Source organism: Carettochelys insculpta, chromosome 20, assembly GCF_033958435.1.
Source record: "Carettochelys insculpta isolate YL-2023 chromosome 20, ASM3395843v1, whole genome shotgun sequence".
NCBI lineage: Eukaryota > Metazoa > Chordata > Testudines > Carettochelyidae > Carettochelys > Carettochelys insculpta.
The window spans coordinates 23,490,218-23,502,275 of record NC_134156.1 but is presented as its reverse complement, the minus strand read 5'-3'; the positions used below and the strand labels follow the sequence as shown (position 1 = coordinate 23,502,275).

Genomic DNA, 12,058 nt, shown 5'->3' with positions numbered 1-12,058 from the left:
GGGCACTGGGGCGGGTGATGGGGCTGGTCGCTGGGGGGCACTGGGGCGGGTGATGGGTCCGGTCGCTGGGGGGCACTGGGTCGGGTGAAGGGGCTGGTCGCTGGGGGGCACTGGGTCGGGTGAAGGGGCTGGTCGCTGGGGGGCACTGGGGCGGGTGATGGGTCCGGTCGCTGGGGGGCACTGGCTCTTGTGCTCTCAGTATCATCAGTTTCCACAGGGCCTGATTCTGACCCTCCCAGCCTCTCCCTTGGAGCCGCTCTGGACTCCCACCGGTGCCCAGGAGACTCCAGGTCCCTGAGCGCTGCGGCTGCACCTGGGGAGGCTGGGGCCGCCCGCCCCACCAGCACGCAGCATGGGGGCCGTGGGGAAGTGCGGAGCAGGCTCCCACGGCCCAGCTGCCTTTCACAAGGCCTCTTCCCAGCGGGGCCCCCTGCGCTCCTTCGGCCAGCGAGGCGCCTGCCGGGCTGGCCGAGTGCCGCGCTAACCCAGCTCTGTGCCCCCACAACAGGGCAGCGACAGCGAGTACGAGGTGGATCCGGCCCACCAGAAGGCCCACTCCTTCGTCAACCACTACATCAGCGACCCAACCTACTACAACTCCTGGCGGCGGCAGCAGAAGGGCATCTCGCGAGCCCAGGCCTACAGCTACACAGAGAGCGACTCCGGCGACCCCGACCACGGCCCTGCATCCAACAGCCCCCAGCACGGCAGCCTCTTCCGCCCCAAAGTCAGCAGGACTCCACCCCTCCAGGCTCCCACCAACCCCCCCAGCCAACAGAGCACCCTGTACCGCCCGCCCAGCAGCCTGGCGCCGGGCTCCCGAGCCCCCGTTGCCGGATTCTCCTCCTTCGTCTGACGGCTTCAAAAGAAATAAAGGAAATCGGAGAAGGACCAAACGATCCCAAATCCACGTGTACGGCCAGAGTGATTTTTTCCAAGGCAGAGCGAGCCCAGCGCCGGCCGGCAGGAGAACACCGGCCCCGGTGCCGGCTCATCGCCTGCTGCTTGCGGAGGTGCCCGTTGGAAGAGGAACCCCTTTAAAGGACCTTTGCAAAGGCTTGTGGGGCCAGGAGCCCTCGGGAGGGGCCTTCTCATCTCCGTGAGGCTGAAGCGCGGCGAGGAAAGCCATGGAGCAAAGGACGGGCGCCGGAGAGACAGCCGACGCTGGCCTCTCCTCGGGGCGCAGGCAGGTTTCCACAAAGGCCTCTGTTGACAGGACAAACCGACTCCTCTTTTGGCTAAAGCTTTGCCTAATCCCTGAGTGGCCGGCCAGCTCTCAGCGCCGCGGCATGAAACAAGTGGGCCTGCCAGCTGTCGGTATCCTTGTCCCAGCGCCGTGGAACCGGCTGGGAGAGGGGAGCCGGGCACTGCTCTGTGCTAGGTGGGAAGGACGCCCGTGGGCCCTCGCTCGCCCGCAGCCTGGCAGGGTGGGCATGTAACCAGCTTTGCCTCTGCTGGCCGGTCCCTCCTCCCCATGACCGGCCCCGCCACAAAGCCTGCCTGTGGTTGCTCGTTCTGCTGTGCTGGGGTGGGATGGGGCGTGGAAAGCAGAGTCTGGGGGCCGTTGGAGTTGTGGGCAGTTTACTTGAATTCTTCTCAAGGTGACACCCCCCACGCCCCCTTCTGCCCTGGAGGGAACCTGGGCCTGCTGCTGAGGGGCCCTCTGCGGCCACGTTGCACCGGGGGCAGGTTGCTGGCCAGTGACGATTCATTTCCTCCGCCCTTGGCCTGCCCTGGAGCCGGGGAGGTAGGAAAACACCCTGGAGTGATTGTGCGGAGTCCTACCTCTCCTCCTGGCATGGGACAGACGCCACCTCTTTAACTCCTGCAGCAGGCCAGGCAGGGCTGCGCCAGCCTGATGCATTGGCAGCTGCTGCCTCGGTCTTGTGTTCTGTTGTTGGGCACAGGTCTGGGGAGGGCTGCGGGGCGGGGGGCCTCCGCTGGTGCCCCTCTTCAGCTTCGCAAAACACGCTCAGTGCCTACTGCTCAGCTGCAGCCCCAACGCCTCCGCGTCTTCCCCTCCTCCTGGGCGCTACATTCAAGCGGGAGGCGGAGCTGGCCCCATCTTTCTGCGGGGAGTCCGGAGCTGTCATCGTGGGGTCCGGGCTACATTCATCACTCCCCACCGGCCCTCGCCTCTCCTTGCACATTCTCGTCGCGGGCGGGTTGGCGGAGGGTTGAGTTTGGTGCACTGAGTCCCTTCAATAAAGAGTCAAAAGCACCGGAACGGGCATCGGCGTTTTTCTCTTCCCGCGAAATGGAGCTGCTCGGGAGCGGCCCCGTCGCCCGCCGAACCTGAGCCAGGTGGAGCCGGGATCACCCTGCAGGTCCCAGCTGCCGGTCCGTTCTGCAGGGATTGGGTTAGGGAGGGATGCTGAGGAGTTGGGGCCCAGGAGGACGTTCCTGTGTGTGGAGAAGGAGAAATGGTTTCTGTGCAGGCAGTTAACAGAGGCTCAGCGTGAGAAAGCACCGCCCAGAGGGGCATGAAGTCAGCGCCGCAGGGCCACGTGCTCAGGGCCAGGCCAGACAGCACGTTGGCTATGAGACCCGCGCCTCCAGAGTCTCGTCCACACTAGAGTCCTCGCTGCTGGAGCTGTACAAATCCCAGCACCACTGCGACGCAGCCTGAGGTCGCAGCCCTGCCGGGCGGGGGCAACCTGGCCTACCAAAGCGGAGTGACGTGGCCGAGGTCCGGCAGCGAGGCAGTAGCGGCTATGCCACGTCAGGCTGTGAGAGATGTCGCACCCTGCCAGGGGCAGACAGGCCATGGTACCGTGTTCCGTACGGTGCAGCAAGGTCGCGTGAGGAATTCGGCTGCCGGTCCAACTGCCTCTTGGGGAGCTGTGTGTACTCCAGATGCAAGGGCAGCGTCTCCACGGGTCTCCCCACCCGGGATCACAGCTGTGCAGGACGGAAGCGTCCATGGACCTCCAAACCCAGAGCCCTCCCCGCCCTGCAAGGCGGCTAAATTGCCACCCACTCTGCTCCCCAGTGCACGTCCGGCCTGACCACAGCCTCCAGCCCAGGATTCAACCAGCACCTCCTAATCCACTGAGGACGCTGGCCCTGGCTTGCAGGCCGGCAGGGTGGTTTGGCTGCTCACTTGAAAGGATTAGTTTAGAGCCAGGAAATAGGTGATTAAGGAATCCCCAGGGGGCAGCTGGGAGTTTAATTTGCAGATTCCAGGCTTGTTAACAGCCGGGCTGGTTTCTCAGTGGGGTTAGTGGGGGCAGGTCGGTGCCGGAGGACCCAAGCCAGGAGAAGTCAATGGTCTAGCCCTGATCTCAGACTTCCTGTGCCACAGCAGGAGCCGTTTGGGTGGTGAGTTCAGACCTGCAAAACCCTCCGCCCTTTTGGGCAAAGACTGGAGCGGGTCCAGCAAAGAGCTGCGGAAATGACGCCCAGGCTGAGGAACGGGCCCCAGAGCATGAGAGTGAAGTCGTGAGGTTGGGTTCAGTGCAGCCAAGAGAGGTGACGGAGTCACAGGCTTACACATCCCTGCCTGGGAGAGAGCTTTCTGGGAGCAGCTGGCTGGGGATGTAGCAGCTCACCCAGGGCTGTACGCCCACCTCATCCCACCCCATCCCTGCTGCACCCTGCCCAACAGCCAGTCGGGGACCTCTGAGGACCCCTAAGCTCTGGGGGCCGGTTCCAGCCCCCCACCTCAGGCCAAGACTTTGGGTTGCCTCCAGGTGCCAGGAATGGGGCTGGCGCCTTGCAGGGGAGCTCCCTGGCTGCCCCCAGCTCTGGGAGCCGGGAACGGTGCTGCTGCCCTCTGGAGAACTCCCCAGCTGTGGAGGCAGCTGTCCTGTGGGGCGGGGCGGGGGGTGGGGGGGCTGTCCTGCAGTGGGAATTGGGCTACCAGCTGGCTGGTGATGTAGCAGCTCACTAAGGGAGCTGGAAGCTGAAATGGGACAACCTCCCACTAGGAAGAAGGTGCAAGGCGTGGGGGCGGGGTGACAGTGACCATCTCACCGAAGGACGGGGCGCAGCCTTGCTCATTTGACAGTGGCGGCGTTGTTCCGGGGTGCATGGCAGGGGTGTGGCAGGCTCGAAGGTGAGCTGCGAGGGTCTCTCTGGCCTGTGTCGCGTGGGAGGTCAGACCTGACCCTGCTGCCTGACCCGCTGGGAAGCTACCCCGATCTTTGGGCTTCAGACCGGCTGCAGAGCTGCACGCTGCCAGCTCTAGAGAAGAGCTGGGACTTTGATTCCAGCCACCTCCCTGTGGTGCGCCACCCTGGGAGGGCTGCTCCCTGCTCCCCGCTCCCTCCAGGCAGAGAAGTTGCCAGCTTGTCTCTCTCCCAGCCCTTTGGCTCATGCTGAAGCCGGCGTGAAGCCCCAGCCAGGCCACTGGCACAGCCCTGCACCCCTCGATTCCGCCTGCCTAACCCCAGGGGCTGTTTCGAAGCCAGTGGCGCCCCGCCAAAACCCAGTGCTCCCTGTAAGCCAAGTGCATCAGCAGCCGCCCAGGAGACTCAGGTGCCACCCAGCTGGGGCGACCATCCGTCCCCTTGTCACCGGGACAGGCCCGTGTTTGAGGCAGGCGCCCCCGGCCTTTTTACTCGTCCCGTCTGTTCACTGTCCTTCCCCCCCGTGGCACCGCTGCGGGTAAAACCCATCCGGAGCTGGCCAGGCACACACAGCACGTAGGTACCGGCCAGTGCAGGCAGCAGCAGGGCCCTGCCATAGAGGTCAGGCAGCGTGTGCTGGGGTGGGGTAGTGTGCTGTGCCCCCCGCCTCTAAGATGTTAAGGGGGACCTGGTGTCCCAGCAGTGCTGGGCAGCCCCTCCATAGGGCAGCTGCCCCTGCAGGTGGGGACACCACTGTGGGGAGGTAGCCCAATCCCCGCTGCAGGACAGCCCCCCCCCGGCCCCGCCCCACAGGACAGCCGCCTCCACAGCTGGGGAGCTCTCCGGAGGGCAGCAGCACCATTCCCAGCTCCCAGAGGTGGGGGGCAGCCGGGGAGCTCCCCTGCAAGGGGCCAGCCCCGTTCCCGGCGCCTGGAGGCAACCCAAAGTCTCAGCCTGAGGTGGGAGGGCTGAAACCGGCCCCCAGAGCTTAGGGGTCCTCAGAGGTCCCCGTGATTGGCTGTTGGGCAAGATGCAGCAAGGATGGGGTGGGATGAGGTGGGCGTGCAGCCCCGGGCGTGTGAGCATTCAGGTCGGCTCTGGATCTGGCTGAAACCCCCCTGCCAGGCACTCAGGGAGTGGGGAGGGAGCAGAACGGCTGGTGAATTGCGATGCCAAGTCCCGAGACAAATCCAGGGCCTCCCGCTTCCCAGCACCAGCCTTGGAGCCACTGCACTGAGCATCTGCCATTTCCATGGCAACGCCGCTGAAGCCAGGGCCTTCTGTGGCCACCTCTCCCAGCCCTGGTGGCTTAGCGAAGGAGCCTGGCCCAGCCCCTTTCCAGGGACCCCAGGGGGCTGCTCCTCAATCCTTCGCAAACCCCGTTCTCCGCTCTGCCGGCTCTTTGTGCGGCATGTCCAGTGAGAGCCCGGCTGCCCGCAGTGCAGCAGCCCCGGACCCCTGGCTGCTGGGCTGCATCTGCTCCCCCAGTGACCCCCACCCCATGCAGAGAGCTCCCCCAGGCCCTCAGCACTGCTGAATGCCTGGGCTGGCCCTCTACCCCCGACGGGACATCACCCCAACCGAGCAGCACGCAGAGACACCGAGCCCAACCGCTCCGCTGGAGGACTAGGCCCAGGGCAGCTGCATTTGGGAGCAGCGCCCGGTCCAAATGCACCAGGCAGCTCTAGGGCCGGTAGCAGGATCAGCTCCGGAGCGGCACCGCTGCGTTTCATTTTGGTCTTTGCTGGTAGCGGCAACCTACGTGAGAAAACCTAACCGACGGCCTCTGGCCATCCAGACTGCATTGTAATGTAGCTGTGTGCAGGGGTCGGACAGCTGGACACGCACATAGACGCAGAATTGTGCACTGGCTGGAGACCAAGCCTTTGCAAGCGCTGAGCAGGGCACTGCAGCAGGGCAGCGAGCGACAGCCAGGCGCCCGGCCGTGGTCGAGGGCCAGGCCCCCTCTCTGCGATGGTGCCACGCTGCTCAGCCAGGTACAGAGGGATTGCGACACAAGGACCAGAGCTTTTTTTCTGGGGAAAAAAGCAGTGCCAAAGCTCGCGTCTGGTGGTTCCTGACAAGGGTCAGTGTGTTCGGTTTCAACGCCCCGGTCCCCGGGCTGCTGCAAGGAACCCAAGGGCTGTGCTGGCCGGCGCCGCCCCCACATCAGCATCTGCTTTCCTGGTGATCCAACCCATGCCCAGAAAGCCGTCGGTTCTGTCTGACATCTCTCACCTCCCCCCGATGGCGGCGTGAGAAGCGTGCATGGCAGCCGCATGGGCCCAGAGCTTGTTAGTATTTCAACTAACGGGCTGGGGGCGGGGAGAGGTTGGCCCTATTCGCACCAGCTCCCCGGCTCAGGCGGCGTTTTCCGAACGGTGCGTCGGCGTTTCACCCCTCGCCCCGAAGTGGCGGCAGTTCATTCCTTGGCTCGGTTCGCTGCTGCCTGTGCGACGCCACAGCAGCAGCAGAAAGGCCCTTAATTCAGACTCCGCTGCATGGCCTGCGCTGGCGGGATGGGGCGTGAGGTGCGTGTCCCCCGGCTCTAGCTGAGCCCTAGCCGAGATGAGGACTGGGGGTGCTGCTTGTGCCTCCGCTGAAGGGAGGAATTGCTGTTTGTCGCTCCCGAGCAGCCTCGAACCAGGAGTGACCAGCTGCTGCTCCAGCTGCTAGGTGGGGAGCTGGGCCTGGCAGAGAGAGCTTTGGCCTGGATGTGGTGGGGTCTGGCACTGGACCAGCCTTGGGCATCTGTGGCAAAGCCCCTGGCTCCCAGCGGGTACTGCAGCCCCAGTGCTCGGCTGAGGCCCATCTGCAGCGGGGTGGGAGGCTGGGCGGGGAGGGGAGCCCATTTCCCTGGGAGCTGGTGGGGGTCCTGGTTGGCCGCAGCTGTGCAGCGTAGGGCAAGAGGGGCTAGGCCGGGTGCTGAGCTGTGGGGCAGGCCTGGTGCAGGGCCTTGTGCAACCCACGGCTGGGGTCTTGCTGCCTTGGCCTGGCCGTGAGCAGGGCCCAGCAGCATCCCACCCCCAGGGCTCAGTTTCCATTGGGGGCATGGGCTGATGGCTAATGCCCCACGTCTGACTCTGCCTGAGACAACCCCTCCCCCTCACGGCACCCGCGGCTGCTGAGAAACAGCGAGTGGCTGGGGGGGGGCATGATTTACGCCTGTGGAAGCCTTGTTCTCCCCCCACACACACACACCCATTGTAACAGGCCATACAGCCCCCCCCAGCTAAAGCCCCCCCGCACTGTAATACACCAGCGTGGGGAGGCAGTGGGGTTCAATGGCTACAGCACCACAGCTGCAATCAGGAAAGCCTGGCAGGAGAGTAGGAGCCCTTAGCTCCCCTCCAGGTGCCTCAGTTTTCCTGTTGCTAAAATGGGTTGACTGGCACCGACCCGGGGGGCAGAGGCTGCAGGCCGCTCTCTGTGCAGTGCGTTTCCGCCCCTGCGCTGCACCACAACAGGGCCTGTTTCCCACGGTGGCAGCCCCTGCTCAGGGCTGGGGGCCAAGGGGCAGGAGGCTGCCGCAGGGTTTGGCTGGCGACAGAGGGAAGCTCCCTTGCAGCTCAGTGCTCTGCTCGGCTAGCCTGGTGGAGCTGCAGGGCCGGCCGTCCAGCCGGTCACAGCTCCTGGCATGTCATTGCGCTCGCCTTGGCGCTGGCTGTCACACGCAGCAGCCCACGTGTACGAGGGAGCAACGGGCGCAGGGTGTGCGAGCTGTCTCCTTAGATCAGCGGGGGGCCCAAACGGGCCTTGACAGGCCTTCCGCGTTTGCCACTGTTATGACTCGAGCTTCTCCCAAGGGCGAGATGCAGCCGCTTATCAGCCCTTTGCAAACCCGAGCAGAGAGGAGGAGTGAGCAGAGCCGCAGGCAAAGCTCGGGGGCAGGGAGCCATCCTGGCAGACCAGCCACTGTCGCTGCCTTATCCGGCTGCCAGCGCTCAGCTCTCCACCCGCCGAGGAACAGGCAGGGGGTCCTGCACCTACCACACTCGGGAGCCTGTGGACCAGCCCCAGGCAGCAGGTGCCAGGCACGGCTCAGGCTGAGCTGAATGTGCTCACTGCAAATCTGGGTGGGCCAAAAGTGGCTTGATGCTGCCAAGCAGCTTCAGTTGCCCCCTGGCTGCCCTCCGCCACCCCCCGGGTTATTCCCGGGTGTTATGGAGTGGGGCGTCCCCGGCCCTGCCCCCACCCACAGGCGGACGGGACTCTCGTTCCGCAGGGAGAGCAGGAGGTGACGAGGCAACAGGGACACAGCGTGGAACAGACTTATCAGCACAGGGACCAGATGCCGTCAGCACCATCCGTCTTGGGGAGAGGGGCCCAGGAGGGTCCCCAAGCCTGGCCCTGGCCCCCTTCCTCCCTCTCCAGCCAGCCCAGACTGCCCCACTCCACTGCCCAGCTCCAGTTCACACCAGCCAGGTCCTTCCTGCTGCCTTCGTCCTGTTTCTTGGGGAAGAAAGGGGTCACCTGGTTGCCTGCGTTACAAAGAGCAGGGAGGTCCATGACTTACATGTGAGAAGTTGTCACACCAAAACTCCCCTCACCACGATGCACTGATGCTGTGCCTAGGGAAACTGAGGCACAGACCTCGCGTTACTACAGGACAGGAGGAAACACATGCAACAGAACCAGGGGAATAACATCCTCACACATCCCAATTCGTTGGGCTGGGCCATGCGCCCCGACTTGGCCTCCGGGCAAGAGCTGGGCCTGCCTGGGAAGCAGCAAACAGCCGTGTGTAGTGTCCTGCCCAGCATGCTGGGAGGTGGAGTCAGTACTCTGGATAGGCGCTTTGCAGGGTCAGACCTTGCCCCAGCCTTCCTTCCGGACACCCCAGTGGCAAAGCTCCCACGGGCTGGATTCTGCAGCGGTTACACCCCAGTGGGGTTCCCGCTAATAATTTCCATCCAAGGGTGGAATACATTTTGTTATGTGCACCAAGGAATGTGCACCATCAGTAGACACATATCCTGCCAGCTCTGGACGCTCTGCTAATCAGCTGGCCGGCACCTGAATCTCTCTCGGGCAGCCGCCCCAGTGCTCAGCCTACAGGGAATGCTGCTCCCCGGTTGTTACTGTACCACCACAAGGCAGCTATTAATGGGCTTTGCAATCCCCAGAGCTGTGTTAGCATCATCTTTACATTGGTGCAGAACCCTGGGTGGGGTCCTTGCACCTCGTGGGGCGGCCCTGATACAGACTGGCCCCCAGCACTTGGGGAATGGGGGCGGGAACCTAGCACCATGGGAAGCAGCCTGGGCAAAAGAACCTGCATTAGCCCTTGATCAGGGGCTCCCCAGGGGTGGGAGAGGGGCTGCTCTGTCCAGCCATGCTGCCTGTCAAGGGGGATGTGAGCCAACATCTGCCCCACCGGCCAAGGTGCACGGCAGTTAGCCGCTGCCTGGGGTCGCGCTCCAGTATTGGATCAGACGACTATGTCTGCTCCTGGAGCCACCCGCCCCAGGCTGCCCACCACGTCACACCACAGCAGACAGCTGGCTCCTTCCGCGGTGGCCTCGCACCCCTTTGGCTGCGATAGCTGCGCCCCAGCCCTCGACGCCTGTGGGATTGGGCCCTGTAGCCGCCCCGGTGGCACGCTGTGAATTTTTGCTGACGTTAGCCAATCGCCAAGAGCAGAACTCGGCTTTGGGGTGAGTGACTGCGTCCAAGGCCAGAGCCTTGCGCTGTGCAACACCATAGCAAGAGCTGGGCATCTCCCCTGGGTATCTGAGTGGGCATCCTTGATACAGGTCACCCCCCTCAGTGCCAGGCCGTGCTTCAGGCTGCCCAAATCAGACAGGTGCCTGAGCCCACATCCCCCCCCACATCACACCAGGGTGCGCAAGCGTTGCAGGCATAGGGGGTAGAGGCCATTCACGTCCAGGGCGGGGGCAGGGGGAATGTCGTGTGGCAAATTGGCAACCTGAACAGGTGAGAACCCCCCAGGAAGCAGAAGTGGGGTAACCTGGCTGCCCGTGAAGGTCTCAGCCTACTACTAGTGGATGGGGGTTTAAGGCCTGCAGTGTGAAGGGTTATTTTTCTAATCTCCTGTCCAAAGCTCTGTGCTTCATGTGAGTTGTTACACCTCTGGCTGTCCTTGCTAGCCCCGGAGACAGCCTGGTCAGACAGTGCCACGCTCGGCCAAAAAGCAGGGCCTTTCCCAGCATTGCCTTCGCCACCACTGGACTCCCTTGCTTGTCCGCTGCTCTCGTCTCCGCCTGGGTGGGCTGTAGGTGTGTAGTCTCAGTAACGGGGGTGTGAATTCCATGGTGGGGGTGGGGGGGAGATTTTAGCTGCTGCCCCAGGACTATCCCGGCTCTAGGGAATTAAGTACAGGCTCAGCCATGGGGGTAACTGGAAACAGCCCTTCAGCTCTAACCACCTGGGAGTAATTAAACGCTGGAAAAAGGGGAAAACGATTGTGTTTATGCTGCCACTGGGGGGGGGAGGGGTTTGAGGACCTCTGCTGGGCGTGTGTGTGTGCGCATTTGCACGCTGGAGCATGTGCACGTTGCACGACTAGCTTCTGCTTTTACTGGGAGCATGAAGCAGCAGGTGAGGCCCGGTTGCCACAGAACTTGCATCCGCCATGTGCCTGCCAAGACGCAGCCCAGCTGCGGAGGTGCCTGGGTTCTGGGGCTGCACCAGCCTGGCCACGATCCTTTCTGGCAGTGCTCGTGGTCATGTGGAAACCCAACCAGGTTCATTCTGGTTCGCCCAGGTGGGCTTGGCTGGGAAGCCGCCTCTCTCAGGCTGTGCTCTTCGGAGCCCGTCTCCCGGGTCTTTGAAGACAATCTAACTAGACAAGCCTGGCACTCCATTGGCTCAATTAGAGCCCTTGGTGTGGCAGTGGCGGCTGGCCCTTCTCCATGGCCTTGTCACTGAGCGCTGTTTAATTGGTTTCGTGCCACTTCTTTTAAGTGTTCTGAGAAGCCATGAAAGCAACCCAGCCATGGGCTCTGGAGGCGAGGGGGGGCCGTTACTGAGTCAGCGCCCTCCCCCACACCTCTGTCGGCCCACGGCGGCTCTGTCCCACAGGGTAGCCCCTGGAGGGGCTGCGTAGCCTGGAGCCAAAGCAGAGCTGGATGGAGAGAAGAACACCTGGAACTTTTCAAGGACAGTAGGTGCTGGCACAAGGCACTCCTGCAAAAGCCAGCTGCCCCTCAGGTTGCAGCCTCGGGTCAGCCATCTCCCCATCAGTCCAGCTGGGGGGGGGGCGGGGGGAGTGAGTCTAATTCCTCCTGACTGCGCTGTCTCCCGCGAACATGTTCTCCCAGCCCTATGCGGCAGCTCTGGGCTGTGGGGCGGGGAAGGGGATTAAGTTAAGTGTAGTTAGCATTGTGTCCACCAACAGCTATTTATAAGCCAACAAGGGGGGAGCCAGTTTGGGGTGGTGGGTAGAGCCTCAGCCCAGCATTTAACCCAGGTGCAGTCCAGTCCTGGCTCTCTCCTGGCTCACCTTTTGCCTTTGGGCATGTCACTTCATCTGCCCTCTGCCCAAGTCTGCTCAGCTGTAAAATAAGCCTAATAGCACGTAGCACGCCTTTGCAAAGAGCCCTGACAGTGCTGGACCTTCTACCACAGGCATGCACTATATTCAGCAGCCAGCCAAGAACACCCTCCAGGTAGGTGGGCATTCTGCAGTCCCTTGGGTCCGATGGATTCCTTGTCTGCAAATCCCAGGCACACACCGACCATGCAATGCTCTGTTCTTGTGCCCAGATGAAAAACGGGATTGGTCTGGCAGAGCCCGGTAATCAGGAGCTAGTTCGCCAGTGGCAGAGGAGCCACCCCCAGCAATAAATGGCTCCAGCAAATGGGATGTTAAACTGAACGCGCCTTTGCCAACTGCCAGTGGCTGCCGGCCAGGTGAAGATGAAAGGATTCCTTCTGCAGAGTCAGAGAACAGAGCGAAGGTCTGAGAAGCAAATGAGTTAGAGGGCAGCACACAAGCCAAAGTGCCTCTAATCCCTGTCAATGAC

The 12,058-nt window shown here is 63.1% G+C and overlaps 1 protein-coding gene across 3 annotated transcripts in view; it reads left to right on the top strand.

Moving 5' to 3' along the window:
* Positions 1-2,215, top strand: part of SDK2 (sidekick cell adhesion molecule 2) — a 161,411-nt gene extending 159,196 nt beyond the window's left edge. For all 3 annotated transcript variants that reach the window (XM_075014612.1, XM_075014611.1, XM_075014614.1), the window contains one exon: positions 509-2,215. In XM_075014612.1, the coding sequence (XP_074870713.1) occupies positions 509-856 (348 nt within the window). In that variant the 3' untranslated portion in view covers positions 857-2,215. The remainder of the gene's footprint in view (positions 1-508) is intronic.
* The last annotated feature ends 9,843 nt before the right edge of the window (positions 2,216-12,058 follow it).